General features: G+C 41.4%; 1 protein-coding gene across 2 annotated transcripts in view; it reads left to right on the top strand.

The window, feature by feature from the left end:
• ptprn2 (protein tyrosine phosphatase receptor type N2) overlaps positions 1–19,247 on the top strand; it is a 133,883-nt gene that overhangs the window by 41,599 nt on the left and 73,037 nt on the right. For both annotated transcript variants that reach the window (XM_038729639.1, XM_038729630.1), the window contains 2 exons: positions 2,014–2,100; positions 7,217–7,296. In XM_038729639.1, coding sequence (XP_038585567.1) covers positions 2,014–2,100; positions 7,217–7,296 — 167 coding nt within the window. The remainder of the gene's footprint in view (positions 1–2,013; positions 2,101–7,216; positions 7,297–19,247) is intronic.

Here is a 19,247-nt window from a genome sequence, read left to right as displayed (position 1 = left end):
ACCCACGTATGCATGTCTTTATGGGAAAGAATACTGTAGTTTGAAATCCGTAGTGTATGCAGCACCTGATTACAATAGAACGGATGATAAATCCCTCAGTGTGTGGGTATTACTGAGCCATATTACAGCTTTAATGATGATACTATGTCTGGAAGGGTAGCCAAGTTCCCTCTCTCTCCTTCTCTCTCACCTCTCAGACAGCTCAAGCTCAGCAAAGATAAGTTCCTATCGACTGTGTCTTCGCCCCTGCTCCTCGCTCAAATCCCTTTATGGCGTTATCAAGTCCAGTGTCAGTGGGTTGTCCTTCACCTGTTCAACAGACGTGAGCTCATAAAGGTCCGATGGGCACAATCTTCGTCACCTTATTGCCACACATATACAGAAACTCAGATTAAGATGTAAACACACAGTATAGATGAGTATGCACTAGGGAAAAAAACAGGTCACCTTCTGAATGATCTTCCCATCATCCTCCTCCTCGTCTATCCTCAGCCCACCGGGCGGACATCTATAGTTGGCCTATAGAGGTGTCTGTATTTGCTGCAGACCTGATGATTGCACAGTTGTTATCCACAGCTCCTTCGCACCCTGCAGAGAGGCTACGCAAACCTGCTTATCTGACAGCTCCTGACATTGTGGTGGTGGTGGTGGTAGTGGGGTGAGGGGGATGGGGGGGTTTGGGGAATAGGGAGTGGAGCTCTGTGGAGGGGGGAAAGTGGAAAAGTATGGATGGAAGAGAGAGGGAGGCAGAAAGAAACCCAAGGGGAAAAGTGCTAGCATCAACAACCAAGTCACTCCTGGAGCTCTCCAGTTGCTAGAATTACCGCAGAGGGATGCAAACGTGTCTGGAATTGCTTCGGCGAATCTTTAACTTTCAAAACCCCTCAAAAAAGTGGAGAAAAAAGAGCCACCCACTCTCTCAAAGGTGGAGTGAATCAGCCGCTCATGCTCAGTACACTGTTCTGTGTTCTGTTACAAAAAAAAGCTGCTGTATTGTGGTGTCAAATGCAGGCTAAATAAAGGATCTCAGCACAATGTTTAGCTTGAATATGTGTAATAATTGCTGAGTATCTGAAAAAAGAAAACATATAACTGATAATGCATTCAGGACCCAGTCCTGCGTGGAATTGGTACCCAGTTCATTTCACATTTCTCTGCTATGGAGTGTTAACAAAATTCAAACAATATCTCATTATGATCCATGACTTTTTGGTGCATGTCACCTTGCAGCCACTTGGCAGTCTCAGTGATTCCAGGTTAAGCTGTCAGCAATAAAGTAGCTTTCCGTGTTTGTTTGCGTTTGTGTGTATGCCCTTCTCATTTTCTCCATCCAGCGCGTTGGCCTGCAGATTGCCTTTGTTTGGTCTATTTCCTTGGCGATTTACTCTCCGAGTCACAGAGCGGCCACGGACTGAGCAGAGATGAGGCATGGCTTTATCAGACCACCATTACACTTCACCTCCATTCCATTTGCACCTTATTATTCTCATCTCACCGCGAGGAAGCGTGCGTGCCCGTGTGTTTGTGTACTTTGTGTTGTCATGTTTTTTCTTTCAACGTGTGTGTGCGCGTGGGAAAGAAAGTGAATGTAGGCAAAGAAGAAGAAAGATGAGAGTAGGAAAGGGAGAGGAAGGCGCTTCCATATGATACAGCCATTACACCTCATGCAGGTTCCATTTGCACCTTATTGTTTGTCTCATTGCTGGAAAAAAGCAGGTGATTTACCAAGCCTGAAGAGGCAACTGATCCCTTTTCCCTCGGCACAGCTCTTTGTGTTTTTGTTTGTGTTTGTGCCTGGCTGTGTGTCTGTCTATGAGTGTGTACATGTGTGCAGTACATCCATTCAGACAGCTGTAGCTTTTGCTTTTGTGCAATGACCCATTTGTGGGTATGAATTGTGGCTGCATTTCCCTAAAAAAATTGCATTTTAACGGCTGGATAGCTGCGTGCATCTTGCATGGGTATGGCCCTCCAAACTTGTGACGCCTATCTGTTTGTGTGTTTCTCCCCCAGCTCCCTCACCACTGACCAGGGCTCGGACCTGATGGAGCGGCTGACGCAGAGGCTGAACCTCCACGCCGCAGACCTCACCCAGCTCTCGTATGTACAACATCCCATAAACGAACCCACATTGTCAGAAATAATCATTTACATTGCCGTTTACAAGCCATACGTTCCATAAAGGATAATTGGAAAGGGTTTGAAACGGTTTTGTTTTGTGTTTTGACTAAACACATGAAGGTTGTCCAAGCTCTGCAAGGTCTGTTTGTGTGAAAATGCCGTGCCATAGACTGTAGGCGTTTTTTCTGACCTTTTGGAGTGTTTGACTTCTCGTGGGGAGAGAAATCAGGCCTAATTACCTCCAGACACACACTGATCCATCTACATTGTATTTGAAACACTGCCTCGCCACTGTTGTCACTGTACGCCTTGTCAAAAGTGAGCAGTCAAGCTATCAAACAGCTCTCAGTTAGATGCGAAGAGAGAGAAAGGAAAGCAGCAGTGGATCGAGAGCTGGAAATAGAGAAAGTAGTCCAGCAGGAGGCCTTTAATATATTAATGAGCGAGCGAACTGTCCTTGAACCCGGGATGGTTTCTGCTTGTACCATGGTTCTGCTGTACATTTGGTGTCAGTACATGTAGGAGGCAGAGGAGATGTGTTCGCCTAAGATCTGACAAGCCTTTCAAGGCGCTCCTGTAGGAAAAGTGAAGTCTGGGTGGTTCAGTAACACCCGCAGCATATGAACACCAAAGCCAGTGCACTGCAGTCTGTGGCTACACTGTAACTGTAGATACAGAGTATTCTGGCTCGGATAGTAGCTATTGAGATTGAAATCTGTCTGACAGTACTCTGTGTCTAGTTCAACATTTAAAATACACACAGTGGCCTCAAAATAAATGCAACCAAGGAGACATTCTGATCTCTATCTTTAAATTTAAGCTTTGGATTTAGTTTTGATGAGCAAGGACACCAGGGTATGTCATCATGTCGGCACTGATTGAGTTAATCTTGTTATCACACCTGTCATTTGGTATCACTCAGAATCAACTCCTGATGCACAAAATGATTGATATCTGGATGCCGAAGAATAGCCAGTGACATTATTGCACTATACAATCATTCATATATCCAGTGGTGGATGGAGTATTCCGATCCTTTACTCAGGTAAAAGTAACATAGTAATACTTAAACATAAGTATTGCATTAAAAATGTTATGAAAGTTGAATTATAAATTTTTTATCAACAAAATTTAGTAAGTATCCAATGTAAAAGTACTCATTATGCACAATGACACCTTTCAGAGTGGCATATATTTATTTTATATTATATTATTGGCAAATTATTTCTGGTTATTATTACTTATAACATTATCCTTTGGTCAGTGGAATCTTAAAATGACAATGCAAACATTCTGTATTTTGTTCATCATTGTACAAGACAGAGTTATGATTTGGAGCAAATCTTAAAAAGATTATTCATTATTTCATGTGATTTTGTATGCATTTGCATATATTGTTGTCGGAAAACTCCCTTATTAATATTATAGTATTGATTCTAACTATATCACAGAGCGTCAGACTTTGAAAATCCCTGCCTTAATGTGCAAGTAGCATTTTAATGTTGTGGGTGGTTGAGGTAAAGCTAATTCTTTATATATTACTATGTAGTTTCATTCTTTCCTCCCCATTGTTTTTATGAAGAGTAAAAGTAGTGATTACTTGATCAGACATGGCAAGGCAAGAGAGAGAAACAACAACAAGAAAGGATAAAAATACAAATAAGCTTAAGTATTTAACAGGAGGTACCTGAGTAAAACTGAATGGTAACATTTAGATTTTCTTATATGTACTTGAGTATGTGTGTTTATGGGGGTTGTGTGTGTGTGTAAGGATATAGAGGGAAGAGAAAAATAAATAAATAACAAGGCCCATAAGTGATATCTCTAGTCTGGCCCTGCGGACAAAGAGGTGTCAGGGTGGAAACGGGTTGGGTCAGGACCCAGTTTACTTATTTATCCATTTCTAATTTATTCTCCCTGTCTTCTAACCATGTATTTATCTATTTTGTTTTCATTTTGTTTGTGTTTCCTCCTCCTTCATTCCTTGCTTTCTTTGCTTTCTCCCTGCTTTAGCTTCATCCAACAAGGCATCATATTTTAGGAGCAGATGTGTAAAATAAGAATCTTTAAAGTAACTAGTAGGATAGCTGCCAAATAAACGTAGTGCACGAAGAAAGTACAATATTTTCCTCTTTCTTACAGAACTTGAGTAAATGCACATTTTTTCCACCGCTGCATACATCCACGATCACAGTGCATTAAAGCTTATAAGCCAGTGTGAAAGCCACATACAGATGATGCTTTGAATGAAGCTTTAACACCGTATTACACCTCATGTTGATAACAGTGTTCTATACAGAGGACAAATAAAAAAAATGTCCTCTTGGCTTGTTTATCCCCTTTCTCTTTCCTTTTACAAAGTAATGAAAGCGCATTCATGTAGAAATAGCCCGAGATGGAGGACGTGACGCAAGCCCATTGTGCCTCTTGCTGTGTGGCCACGGCAGGTGAGTGTTTGAAAGCCTCTGCCTGAATATGAGTCGGCTCGAGTACGAGAGAGAGCTGGGTCAGAGCACACCGTCCTGCTTCAGGGGCCGATCGCTTCTTGCTCACTCCGATCAGCCCTGATAGGAAGACTGCAGAAGAGACTCTCAAATATGACAACAGGCAGGTGGAAAATAATTCCAGACAGAGAATGTGAGAAGAGGCGGCTGGAGGTTTCGATGTTGTTGAGATTTTCAGACGCTGACACGCAATTATGTTCGAGTCAGCTACTACAGTAATCAGCACAGAATATTCCCTTTTGAACAGAGATTTTTTGGGATGATGATGATGGGCTGGTGTATAATATTTTCCTTTTTCAGATGACGTAAGCGTTTTACTCGTCAGAAACACTAGGGGGAGTGGGATACACACACAAGTCCATCCTCACACACAGTCTGTGCAGGCAAACACACACACACCACACACACACACACACACACACACACACCATACCAATATCCCGACAACCAGTCTGCACATACACACACATCATGTCCCAGCAGCAGAGCTAATATGAAGTCCAAGCTCACACATCCGATAACACAGGAGACAGTATGAAGTCCTCCAGATAACTTATCTGTCTTAACTTCATCTCCCAACTGCTAGTGTTGTTTCCCCTAGTATATTTAAATAGGGTTTGTGTGGTTTGAAAAAAAAAAAAATCAGTCAGTTCAATTTGAGATGCATCAAGATCTCTGGCATAACACTTTTGGCCAGGGAGTATGGAGACAGGGGTAAAGATTGTGGAAATATTGACATTTACGCGAGCAAACAGAGCCCAGGTGAGGGCATTATGGAAGGACATATTTTTTTCAGAGCCTTGTTTGTGTGTGTGTGTGTGTGTGTGTGTGTGTGTGTGTGTGTGTGATCCTATTCACAAATGCATCAGTGCACGGTTGGGTCCGTCTGTCTGGCAGTATCAGCTCATATATTGCCCCTGGCCGAGGGAGTGTAGCCGCCTCTGTAGCGGGCTGACTGATGGTGAGTGGGTCTGGGTCACAGCACTCTGGCAGTCTGATGAATTTGCCTTTCTGTCATACAGTCTGCAGAAGTACACTCAAAATGTATGTACACTTTCCAGGACTTAACCGTGAAGACATGATGAAGAGGTTGTGTAACGGCTTAGTGATTTAGAGCTGATGGAAAGATGGCACAAGTAGACATCTGAACACGCCATGACTAATTATAATAGAAATTAAGGAGAAAGTATTGTCCCTATCCATGTTTCTGTGAAAGAGAGCCTCAGCTTTACGGACTGTCTCATTGTTTTGGTTTTCCGGGTCGCAACTTTTACGGTTTTGGCTCCCTCTCACAACTCTTATTGGTGTCGTTTCCAGGTGCAGCAGGCAGCAGTTTTCAACACTAAAAATCGACTGTACACTTACTGCCCAGCACCAAACGGCAGACACAGTTAGCAACGAGCTTGTGAACACAGTGGGGGGCATTTAGCAGCTAAAGAGTCAGATATTTCCTAGAACTTGGGAGAGTGATGCATCTGACTCCCGCATTGAACATTTGCTTACTCATGGCATCATCATCAGTAACTCAGACATCACTGATTTTATTTTGATTTTTTTCTCTGACTTGAGGAAAAATATCTCACTGCTACATTTCAGGATTCAGAATTACCCTGATTGGCCCATTGGGGAACTACAATTACAGCTCAAAACAAGGTGCCATATTTGTTACTGATTGGCCCCGACAGGGTCTTCATCATTCGTGGGGGGATGACATGCTTATTGATGCCTTGTTGAAACCTGTTTTGAAAGACAGCCCTCCCCGGGACGATGAGTTTGCTGTTTAATTTTTCTTTTAGCCATCACAAATGCTCCTTATAAAATTGATTTTTTTAGGAGGTTACGGTAGACATGAGTAGGATTTTTTTCTTTACACGCTTCTTCAAAATATGCAGTTAAATACACTGTGTTTCCTGACCACTGCCGGGAGTTCTTTCAGAGTCTGGTAGTGGTGTTAGAGTTTTATTTTATAACCAACCTCAGGGACCTTAAACATTTATTCTGCTCCAGGGACAGAAGTCTGTTGCTGACTCCTGACCAGGCAGAGGATAATATAGGGATCCAGGGACTACAGGCAGGTTACTGTAGGTGAAAAGAAAACAAGGTGCTCAGCTGATGTAATTTGGCCAAATTCAAACTGAAAAAGAAAGAGAATTCATGATGATTCACATTTCTTTCAGAAATACAGGATTGGGTACTTTACAGCTTCTCTTCTCATCATTCACACCTTTTATTTGTGCATTCTGTCAATATCTGCGTTATGCTTTGCTTGTTCTTGAGTTTGATTATATGGTTGATGACAAGTCCAATCTGTCCAGCGAATATGCTATAGCCAGCAGCCGGTTAGCTTATCTAAGCACAAAGAATGAGAGACAGCTGGCCTGTGGTTGTCCAAATGTAAAAAAAAAAAAAAATCACATCCAGCACCTTGAAAGGTCACTAATTCACAGGTTATGTTTAATCTCAGTATAAAAACGACAAGTTGGCTAGCTGAATCCTTCTCATCTAAGTCTTGGCAAGAAAGAATGTCAATGTCAAATTATCCCTTTAAATACAGCTGCTCATTTTGCCCTATCTTTGCTGTTTTTCTGCAGCATCTTGGGCCCAGCGTTGACTTTCAGAATTGGCCCCAACCCCAAGAACGTGACCACTGCAGATCTCGTTCAAGTCGCAGGTAAGAGCTGTCTGTATTTTATCACCTTTCACACGATGAGCCTGTTGACAACCTTCACTGCGATTCTTCTCATTTTCACTTGCCAGACCACTCTGTCACCGTCTGTGCTTCTGTAAATGAGAACACAGATTAGTCTCTCCAGATACAGTAGATAGGCTGGTGTTCATCTTGTTCAGACAAACCCCTGTCCCAAAGAAGATTATCAACAGTGTGCAATGACAGATGACCATCAATTACTGAGATGATGAGTCTAGTGGGCACACACACACACTCTCTCATACACACTTACAGGACAGCTTATTTGGTCTTCTATTATGTCCAACAGGCTGGCAGGTTGAAACAGGTTTACACCAGCCAATCAGTTAGAGTGTATGCTCCTGTGTGTGTGTGTGTGTGTGTGTGTGTGTGTTTGTGTGCCTGCATGTATGCACTTGTTTGATGTAGACTGATGGAGAGCTGTCACCCACAGAAAGGAGGGTTGTCAGTATCTGTTGCCTCCGCTCCCCTGTTCATTGTCTGCACTCCGATCTGCCCGGTGCTGGTGTCGGTGTATGTGTGTGTGTGTGTGTGTGTGTGTGTGTGTGTGTGTGTGTGGATGTCCTTGCTTTGGTCGGAAATGACTTTGAGAAGCACAGCAATACTCCCAACAGTCAATATCATCCAATATCACCCTACTGGAATCAACATGGTGGTGTTGTTATTGGCTGAAATGTGTTGCTGCTCCACTTTTTCTGCGCAGCGACATTTTTTGGCACCGACTCGTTTCTTATTAGGGATGTGCTGGATGATGGCTGATGATACAGATTTACTGCAAGGAAGGTTGGGCCGGGGGTTGAGCTTCGGTTCAGTTTCGAGTGTGAGTTTTTGCACGTGTGTGTTTTGTGGGATTACAGTGTGTATCTGTGTGCATCCCTCACCGTCCTCCCATTTTTGTAATGTTTGTTTAACAAAATCATTAAATGAGCAAATATTGCAGGTGCTGTAGATTTACCTCGTCTCCGTGAAGTGTAATAATTATACTGTATCATAACATCCTGTCTTTTTTCTCTTCCTTCATCTCTTCTTCTCCCTCCTCTCTTGTGTGTGACTGACTTTGATGAGGTGGCGTGTGGTGAGAGCTAATGACAGGCATGAGCCGGGCTGAAATGTCACACCAAATGTTAAGTCAACATGATCATTGGCCTGACCCATGTTGATGAATTATGAAGACAGCCCACCTGAATTGTGATTTGTAAAAGACAACGGAAGGAGCTTATCAAACTTCTTATGGTTCAGATGCATCAAAGTTGTCATTCAATCCCGACTGACCATGGGCTGCAGCTCTGAAATGTATTCAAAATGGCGCTTGGAGATAGAAGTGGTTAAATCCTTTGTGATTGGAGCTACTTGTGTGCCCCCACTGACCTTAGATCAAATCGTGCTGCAGCTTTATCTCCTGTGCCCCCCCTCCTACCTTATTGTCCCCTTCTATTTCCACCACAGTGTGAAGTGGGGCGGAATTCCCACTCTCCCCTTGATATTAAAAACAATGTGAAGTGAATGCAGAAACTCTCCTTTCAGTATTTCAAATCATTTTCTAGCTGTTTTCGAACTCCAGATATGCATGCATGGCTTTGAATTCAGTACAATATGGCAATAGTGGTTTCAAAGTGGTTACTAGGTTGTGGAGCAACAGCATGGTTTAAGTGGTATCTGAAAATCAACCACATGCAGAGGCCACCTGGGTAATCCTGGTTGACCTTGCCTTATGTGTGACTCTGCATAAATGACGTGGCCTCTTAATGAACTCATCAAAACCCCTGCTGTATTCTGTGCTCAACCTGCTGCTGAGAGCCTGTACGGCATGCTTTATAGCAGCTATTAAACTAGAAAATCTAAAAGTGTGGAATGCTGTTGTAAATTTAGCAAATATATTTTTCTTTATAGCTGATTAATAACCATTAACTAAGTAGCAAGTAAATACATTTATTTATATAACAACTTTCAAGAACTGATGTGCTTCACAATAAAAGACCAAAAAAAGCTATTGTCAAGAGCGGATTGAATAAATACATGAATAATCATCTCAATCACAATTTTTATGCTGGTCAAGACTGTAGACTGTATAACACGTAAGCGTAGTGTCGGTGATGTCAGCCTTAGGTTTCTAAAGAGCCGTTGTGATGCTCAATGTGGTTGGCTAATCCAAAAATAAGCAAAGAGGTGGAGCTGACGCAGGCTGAATGAAGCCTGGTTGCTGAACCACCTAGCGGCTAGTCACTAGCCCCCCGCACAGTGAATGGAAAAATTTGCTGTAGAGACCAAAACTGGAGGTTGACTCGCTTTATGAGCAAAATGGCTGCCCCTAGTGGCGATTAGATGAACTACAGTTTCTGCGTTTTGTGTGGGTTTCATTTTTCAGCTCCGGGGGTTACCGCTGGATCAAGACTGAAAGCCTGCATTATGGAGGTTAGAGAACAGAAGAGGATGGAGAATCAAGACTTTCACATTTCTTATCACCAGCTGGGGCAGAAATAAGAAGTTCTGCTATAAATAATTATATGCTTCTCGATTTTTTTTTTTTTTATAGCATTGAACCAATTTTGTTAAAGGACTAGAGGAGGTTTTCATTTTGCTAACTAAACTATTATTACTAAATATTAAATGCTAATTTGATCACTGGAACCAGTCTGGTCTACATCCTAAGAGATGAGGAGTCCCAGCTTTCAGCGGGGTAACTGTGGGGCAGTTCACTCTGACGCGGAGGTAAACTCCCTTCACCTGAGGAAAAGCGATCACCTTTCAGGAGTGTTGGGAAAAAGACGCACGAGTGACAGGAGTCTGACATTCCCAACCACGAGCAGCAGGATATACCAAGGTTCACCAGAAGTGACCGGCGCCATTTTCTGAGGTCTCCTTGCTTCACTTCCAACTTGGCCTCGACTCTGGCCCTTGTCCCGCTCTTCCTTCAGTGTCTGCAGGAAGTCAGCTGGGATCACTGACCGGACGTACTAATGAGGGCACAAAGATTGTGGAACACCAACCCATAGATTTTGATCATTATGATCCACCATAGATGGTCTGATGTATGTAAGAATCACACGCCTGAGCAGCAAGTCCACAGTTAACAAATAAAAGAACAAACAGAGCTACAAACAGGTTAAAACAGGTATGATCACTCATTTATCATCAGCATGAGAATGCACACAAATTTGTACTCAAATGCTGCTTTAGAGATTTGTATATATTATTGCTGAGTTACAACTAACAATTATTTCCATTATCAACTATTCTGTTGGCTATTTTTTGATTAATTTATTTATATCTTTTTACAGTGATATATTTTAGGTAACAGAGAAAAGAAACATTTAAGAAGCTGAAGTTAACAAATGTTCTGAATTAAATTACTTAAATAGTTTGATTATCACAATTGTAGCTGATTAATTTTCCTGACGGAAAATTATTTCAAATATTGTATGATTTAATATAAATGGATGTGGTTAGTTTGTTATACTTGCACTGTACATGTACATTCAGATGCAACAATATATTAAAACTTTACCGCTGTTACCTTGACTGCACTCTGCAGCGCATGAATGAGGTTAATATGGCTCTGCTACATTCTGCTGTCCATCTATCTGCCCATCAGTTCTATTCGATGTGTTCAATAGACAAAGAATAGACAAAGAGACTCGGTTGAAAGGCATGGACAGTATAGAGGAGATTTGATAACTCATTGAAAAGCATCTTTTGGGCAGCAGGTTCTTAGCGGCTGTGTGGTGAAAGGCCTGCTGGGAGGTCTGACTGTATTAGTGGAGGTAGAGGCTCTTGTGTTCTGCTCAACTGGAAAACCGCAGGACAAAGACCCGCACTGCCTAATCCCTGCTCGGCTGCAAAACAAAAGAGAAAGCTGCTGCTTTATCAAAACTACAAGGCATTCTGTGTGTCCGTGTTTGTGTGCACGTGTGCGGATGTGTGCGTGTTTGTGTGTGTGTGTGTGTGTGTGATTTTTTTTTTTTTTTTTTTTTTTTTTTGCAGCTGTGTTCATGCTGTGCCAAGAAAATGATTTATTCAATATTTGATGAAGTGGCAACCAAGCTGTTAAAACCAATGCTGAAATGTGTTTGTTTAGAACTTTTTAGCCGTCTTGCTTCTTCTCTCAATCTCGATGTGATTTCTAAACATGTGAATCACCTTCAGCTGTGGGAAACCAGATCTGCGGGAGTTGCTTTTGCTCATTTTGTAGTTTATGATGGTTTCCACTTACATGTTTGTGCACTTTATAGCGAATAGGTGGATATATGTGTAGGAAGGTTGTTTTTACTTCATGAAGTGTCCTGTCATTATTTTTTTAATTGATGATATAGATGTGATCAGATATAGATGTGATATAGATAGATCAGTCATCTTGCAGATTTTCCACCCATTTGTGTGATAATTACATTTGATGTTTTGGCTTCCTGATGAATGGTTGTTATGTGATGTTATTTAATTGATCAGCAGGTTGTGTGAGTGTTCGATATAAAAACTGACACCCGGTGTGGTTAGGGATGACCAGGCCAAACACCGTGGTGAGGGAGTGCATATGTGTGTGTTAAGAGAGGCTGGTAGGTGGTGGGTGGGAGCTGGGTGAGGACACTCCTATTGTCTTGGCTGTCACGGCTGGGCGACCTCTGAGCCCCTCGGAGGCCCCAAAGGCCCCAAAGGCCAGGCCACACCAATGAGTCCGCGGGCCCCCAGGCCGTGAGAACCCCGGCCCTGGTCAATGAGTGCTGGGAGCCTGGGGACCCTGGGAGCAACTGGCTGGGCCATCTGGACCAAAGAGCAGAGACCCTGACACACGGCTGTCACCCGAGGGAGACACGCAGAGACGTGGACGTAGACAATGTCTGTCTCCATGTTTCTGCCTCTGCTTCTGTCACACACGCACATTCACATGTGAGTGACAGCAGAGGGGAGACCACGGGAGAGTGAGGAGGAAAATGTTGGTGAGAAAAATTCCTGTGTATTTTGGGTGGAAAACAGCAGTCAGGTTTCCTTTAAATGTTTTAACCGAATTCACAGGAAATCTGCACAAGAATATGTGGAAAAAATGTTTCCATCCACTGCTGCTATACGAATATTATGCGTCAGGTGCATCGAGATAAACAGTTAGTGGCGCAAATTTTCAGGTGCCATTAAACCACTGCTGAAGAAAATGGTGTCCCGAGATGACATGATAAAAGGGCGGCAGTCAAACCCCAAACAAACAATAACAGAATTGAAATACGGCATTTAATGTTTTTTTTCATTTATGTTTATGTTCATGTGTTACAGTCTCCTCATCGCTCCGCACAGATATGACATTTTTTTATGCCGCAATTTTCCGTCTCTTTGGTGGAGCAGAAGCTTCAGTGGAAGTTTAAGTCACACGCTTCATGTAAGTCATGGTTTATTCACTAAGACTGTTTCCAATGCACCTTGTTCTTAGTGATACATCAACTTTTCCACCTCAGCCAAGCATGGAAAAATGTTTTCGCAAGATTTTATTTTATTTCCACTCAGGTTTTTTTTTATCCGCAAATTGAAAATTTGCATAAAAACAGACGGATGTAAACACACTTATTGAGAAGTTTGCCCTAAAGCCGAGAGGAGAGACTTTGTGGGCAGATGTACTCCGCCCACACTATGTCTATTGTTTTGTTCTAAAATCATAAGAGAGCCAGCCTAAATATAACTGGGTTTCTTTTCCATGTTGCTCCATTTGTCTCTGTCTGTCTGCCTTATTCTGTCTGTCTGTTCTCTCTTCTCCGTGGGAAGGCCTGGTACTCTCTCTGATCTGAGCACACACACACACACACACTCTCTCACTCGCTCGCTCGCTCTTTCTCACACACACACACACACACACACACACACACACACACATGCAGACAGCTCTAAAGTGAAAACACAGTAGCTGTGGCTGCATAATGGTGCTAGCTACCATTTGAGTGGTGAGTGGTAGTCTTTTCCAGCTGAGCAGATTAGCATAGATCTCCCACGCAGACAGAGTTGACCTTCACTCTGGCAAACACTTGTCAAAATGCCAACGATAATTACCAGCTCTCTTCGCAAACAGCACATAGGTTTATCCACCTGCATCTCAGGCGTGGAGGACAGATCTGTAGTGCTATAGCTGCCTGTTTTCGGACATACACTGTTTGCAAAGTATATAATATAAGCCGCGGGAATTCCTATGTGACACTGGTGTGTGTCTGCTCTCTGCTTGATAATGCAATATTTACCATTCGGAAGTTAGCAAGCCGCCAGAGGCTAAAGAAATGAGTGTGAATTAAATTTTCTGAATTTTGCCACCACTTTCAATATGCTCATGCCCAGGCACAGTGTTCATACGGCTGAAATGAAATTAGTTTTGTCAGCGTGGGTTTGCACGATCAAGAAACATGTCAAGAAAACCAAGAAAAGAGACTGTTTTTTCCTTTCAATACAACAGAGCGCAGTGGCGTCTGTGTCGGATGCCTGATTGTCTGTGTGTTCATGCCTTAACATCTGTATCAATGAGCGTAGAGGTCAGAAAACAATCCGATGCCCCCCCCCCCCCCCCCCCCCCCCCCCCTCCCTCCCTCCCCCTTTCTCTCCCTGGGCGCTCTCCTCTCTCCTCCTCATCACTGGCTGCCCTCTCTGGTTGAGTGCTTGAATGTGCTCAGTTCGGTGATCAAAGTCTTCCTCAGTCTCTTCTCCTCCATCGCCCCTGGCTCTGTGTGTGTGTGTATGTGAGAAGGTGTGTGTGTGTGTGTGTCATTCAGCTACAAGCCCAGCTCTCAGTCGTCTAAAACGTCAGTCTCACTATCTTCTTTTAGTCTCAGTAGTACCCTGCCAGGCTCCCTTGCATCATCTCCCCGTCTGCTAGAGGGCACACACACACAAGTATACATTTTTATATATATATATATATATATACACACACACACAAACACAAATGCTCAGTGATGTTTATTCGAAATGACACATCTCACTTTTCTGTCTTCCTTACCATTTATGCATTGTTGATCTCAAAAACTTCTGCTGTCTGTTGCAATAGGTAAACTGCAATTTATTCAGTCCATGCATGCATGCGTTTGTGTGTGTGCACGTGTGTTTTCTTGCTGCAGGATGCTAGATAACCAGAGCTGTATGAGTCACACCACACTGCTAAATATTTCTGGGGTTGTTTTTTGTCTAAACTTTTCGCCTCTACCAGAGTATCAGATGTCTTTTTAATTCCAAGGTCACAATGCTTCATCCTCATTTATTTATTTATTTATTTTATACACCTCTACTCTCTTCCACTGCCTCCAGGAAGAGAAAATATCTCAAAATGTCAAAGACAGCTATTAAACTCTAACAGGGCGTTCTGGCGTCTGGAAAACAGTCTAACACATCCAGCTTTTATCCGTGACCCTGGCCCAGAGATCGAACTTTCATCAGCCAGGAGACTCTTGGTGCTAGTCTCACAGAAAAAAAAAGGTGTCATATGGAAACATTTTCTATTGTGTTGAAGAGCCAAGAATGTTCCAACCGATGAATTGGGCTGTGTCTTACGCTGCCCTTTATCCTCTTTATCCTTTTCAGTCGTGCTCTGTCTCATTCTTGCTCTTTCTCCATGCACTCCTGCTCTTAGTTATTCCTGCCTCCTTTACGTCAGTATTATCCCTGCACCTCAGTGTAGGGTCAGGGTCGCACTGCTCCTGTAAACATATTTACTGTGTCAACATTGCTGTTGCGAAGCAGCTGAAGACAGTAACAGGTGCCTGTCAACAGCCGGCCAGATCTCTAGTGCATTAAAGGATCTTTGCTGTAGACAAGGATTAGTGTCGCCTGGCATTGTTTGTTTGCTAATTCCATCTCCAAGGTATTTGTGGAAAATAGGCATGAATAATTGAAAGCGATTTCTAGTGGACGAAACGAAGCTATCAGCGAACGGAGAGAGATTAATGAGTAGGGGGTGAAATACAACGCAAATTGGAACAACGGAGCAACCTTTCTCAGACACCCGCAGAGACCCTGAGTTCGTAAACAAAAAATTGAATATTCATTGTTTCATTGTGGTAAAAAAAAAAAGAAGGCTTGAATACATGAGAAAGACATGGATTAAGAAAGGAATACAGCATTACGTTTAAATGTGAAGTGTGTCAAAGCATGATGCGGTGGTATTAAGGTTCCTGCTCAATTGCCAGTACTGAGCACTTTTAAATTGAATCAACAAATGCTCTGTCCTACAATGCGTTTTGATAAAAATCCAACTTTCTGACAAGGTTATGAATACATTTGTTCTGGTGTCTACGCTCTTAGTCTAAACCCATAAGTACCACTTTGAATCAGTAAGTGTTTGTGTACGTTCTTGAAGGAAAATGACAGCAGATTTTGATTTAGAGTCTCACTTTTAACTTGTTTTTAATAGCATGACATCATCATATCATAGATACCCATGTAGACCACACACTCACTGAATGAGGGCTAGTTTTCTCTTCCCATGGTAACAAAAATGTAATTTAATGGCAGGTTTTCCTGTCCTTTAAATCCAGGCTAAAGACATATTTCAGTTGCTATTAGTTATTAGCTCATTAGCCTTCCTTAGTCAGTATGCAGAACCTGACCTGCATTACACTCAACCTTCACATGACAAGAGTGCAGTAGTAGTGTTTTTATATGATTTATGATGTGTACTGTTAAACAATATAGGTTGTAGAGATCTTCCCCACCGTCTGTATTGTTGTAGCTTTCCCTTTAATATTTCTGGTTGTAGGCACTACTATATCACACTACTATAGATTACTGCACTCTTGTCATGTGAAGGTTGAGTGTAATGCTAGATAAAACAGGCAGAGCGAGAACACATCCGGGTATGTGACTGTAGTTGGCTAGATGGGAACTTTTGAACTGGAACAGCACTTATGGTGCGACTGATGACGTTTCACAAGTCCACAAGAACACAGTTACAAAAAAGAATGCAGATTGAGAAACAGCTATTATACCTGCTAAACATGTTAGCATTGTTATTGTGAGCATGTTAGCATGGTGATGTTCACATTTAGCATAAAGTGCCCCTGTGGATAAGTACAGCTTCACAGAGCTGCTAGTAATCTACTATGATTGTTGTAGTTGTATTATCTTGATTTACCAGGTACCAGGTACCAGGTTTAATTCACTGGATTATTCAAAAACAGACATTACCATCTGTCTTAATCTCTAAATAGTTTTTCAAATGATTTTCCTGAAGTTGTACTATATCACAGTAGATATCAGTACTGCAATATGTAAATGACAGTACGCTAATGGAGGATTTTTTAATATATATATATATTTACACTAAGAGCTTATTTCGTCTTGATATTCCACATAAGTTTCTCTAAAGATTTGCAGTGATACATAGTGAACATTAAAAACTAATGAATATGTTATTTGGATATTTGTTTGGTACAAACAGTTCCAGTTTGCAGACTCGTCATTATGTGACTCCACATTTTTATAATTGATCTTCTCTGGCTTTGAGTGTTGATGATTTTTATCTGACCAAGGACTTTACCATGATCACATTTCCAGCTGAGCCAGGCAGGATGGCTGGCAACAACACATTTTCTCACACATGGTGTTGAACTTAATAACACAGCGGCTTACTCGCTTCGTGTTTTATGAACTGGCAAAACGGCACATTTTGCCACAAAGTCATAACACATCAGAGTTTTTCTCATGCCTCTATGCAATGCATCTAAACACAATGTGCTAAAGTAAAATGACAGAATTATCAATATAGTTCACAAAGACTAGAACATTTTGATGATTTACTTTAAAAAACAACAACTTTCCACTGCCTTGTGTCTGCAGCCACCTTTGGGATCTTTGTGTTTTGTATTCTTTGTCACTACTCCATAAACTGCAGGAGCTGAAGGCACACAAGATTTCTGACCATAGAGATGGTGAATACTTGTTCAATTCTGGGGTTTAAGCACCATGTTGAGCAGAAAATCTAACCTCCTCTTCGGTTCTGGCGCCACCAGTACTCTCTTATTCCCCTTGCGCTTCATCCCAACCCCTCCACCCATCATCTCGATACCCCCCTCCCACCAATCTCTTCATCTTCCATGCCTGTACCCACAGTGAATGCTACTCCAAGTGAGAGACCGTGTGCTGATGGCCCTCATGTCGAGAACAGCAGGTACTTGTGCATCGTGTTTATTGAATGCACAGTGGTGTGTACAACTGATGGGTGCTACTTTATGAGGCAGCAGATACAAACAGCTATGTAAATGAGCTTCTTCCCATTTCTATGACTCATAATTCAATAAAAGAAAAGCATTATACAATTTGAAACATTTCCCATTATACTGTACTGAAAAGGTTTATATATGGTGTATAGAGAGGTTTAGCTATAAGCTTTATGTTCCTGTTTGTGTGGGAACAATCCAATGTAGTAATGTGCATCTAGAGCACATTTTCACTGCACATAATTCTTTCTTGCTTCATATATGCTCTAAAAGTGAAAGTCTGTTTGATGAAACAAGACAAAGTAATTCAGATCTCAATTTTTAAATCATATTTAAACCCTTAAGCAGAAATGTAACTTAAGATAATCAAATTTTAAGGACTCAATAATAATCCAAATGAATTGTAAGGGAGGAATATGTTTTCTTTATGTGTAACATTTAAATGGACATTAAAGCTATTTATGGACATTCAATTTTTTTTCTTATTATCAAAGACTTCTCCTCGATGTACTGTGGCATAGATTGTATCCAATTTGTACGTTTCTTTGGACAAAAGCATCTGGCAAATTAATGCATGTAAATGTAAAAAGACTTTTCCTGCTATAAAAAATAATTTGAAAGATAAAATTGTACACATAGTGGCTTTAAGTTTTTAGGTGTTTTAATGCAGTGTGAATTGAGTGAGGTGGCTCATAGAGCAGAAATCCAAAAGTCTTATAAGTAGGTAACTGGTATTGATCAACAACCAGAACACTGGAGATGTAATATAGTCATTTTGTATTTTCCCCCCACCTTTTAAATTTATCAAATCTTTATAATGGCATTACAATCAGGCTACAACTAATGATTATTTTAAATATTGATTAATCTGCTCAATTTCTTAGTTTTTAAAGCATCAGAAATTTGTGAAAAATGTCAGTTTCACAAAGTTTCACAAATCACAGTTTCACAAAGCTCAAAGTTATGTAATTGAATCACTTGTTTTAACTAATGAACTAAAGTTATTTCATTTACTATCAAATAATACAAAGAAAAGCAGGAAAATGGAATGATTAACACCTTTTGCTTAAAAAATGACTCAAAAGATGGATTGATTATCACAATGGCTCAGATTATTTTTCTATCGGTCATCTAATCAATTAATCAAATCATTGTTTCAGCTCTACACAACACCGTCTGACTCAACTTTGTTTGCATCACAACCTCTTGGTCTTCTCTTAACCAGCTTTAAAACATTCAAAACTGAATCAAGAGTGATTAATCTATACTTGCAAAAACTCTCTAGATTGAGGTTAAAGATGTATACAGAAGATATACAGTATATGTTGTTTTTGTGTTGAATATGGCTGTTAATGGACTAACAAAACTGCACGTGTGTTTCAAAGAGGCAGCAGATGACGCTTAAAGGGGTACGAAGCCACGAAAGGCTGTTACAAAACTAAGAGAGATGGCCATACATTTGCTGCACGATGTAGCCTTTCCAGGTGTGTGTGTGTGTGTGTGTGTGTTTTTTATCACTGTCTTAGCTCATGAGCATGTGTTTGGATGTGTGTGTTTTTTCTGTTAATGGTACATTCGCACTAAATTGGCCTCTGAATGCAGAGAGCTCTGTCAGTGGGTTTGTGAGCTACAAGTGTAGAGAAACAAAGAGAGCCAGGGAGCTTCAAAGCGAGTAGGTGACATTTCGGGCTTTCCATCTTCAAAGCACTATTTGCTTTTGTAGTTCCTCTTTGAGAATAATTATAT

This window comes from Micropterus salmoides, unplaced genomic scaffold (assembly GCF_014851395.1).
Source record: "Micropterus salmoides isolate LMB-PRFRI ecotype aquatic unplaced genomic scaffold, ASM1485139v1 Ms_hic_scaffold_1, whole genome shotgun sequence".
NCBI lineage: Eukaryota > Metazoa > Chordata > Actinopteri > Centrarchiformes > Centrarchidae > Micropterus > Micropterus salmoides.
Note: the sequence above shows the minus strand (reverse complement) of the source record. Positions and strands in the feature narration are given on the sequence as shown.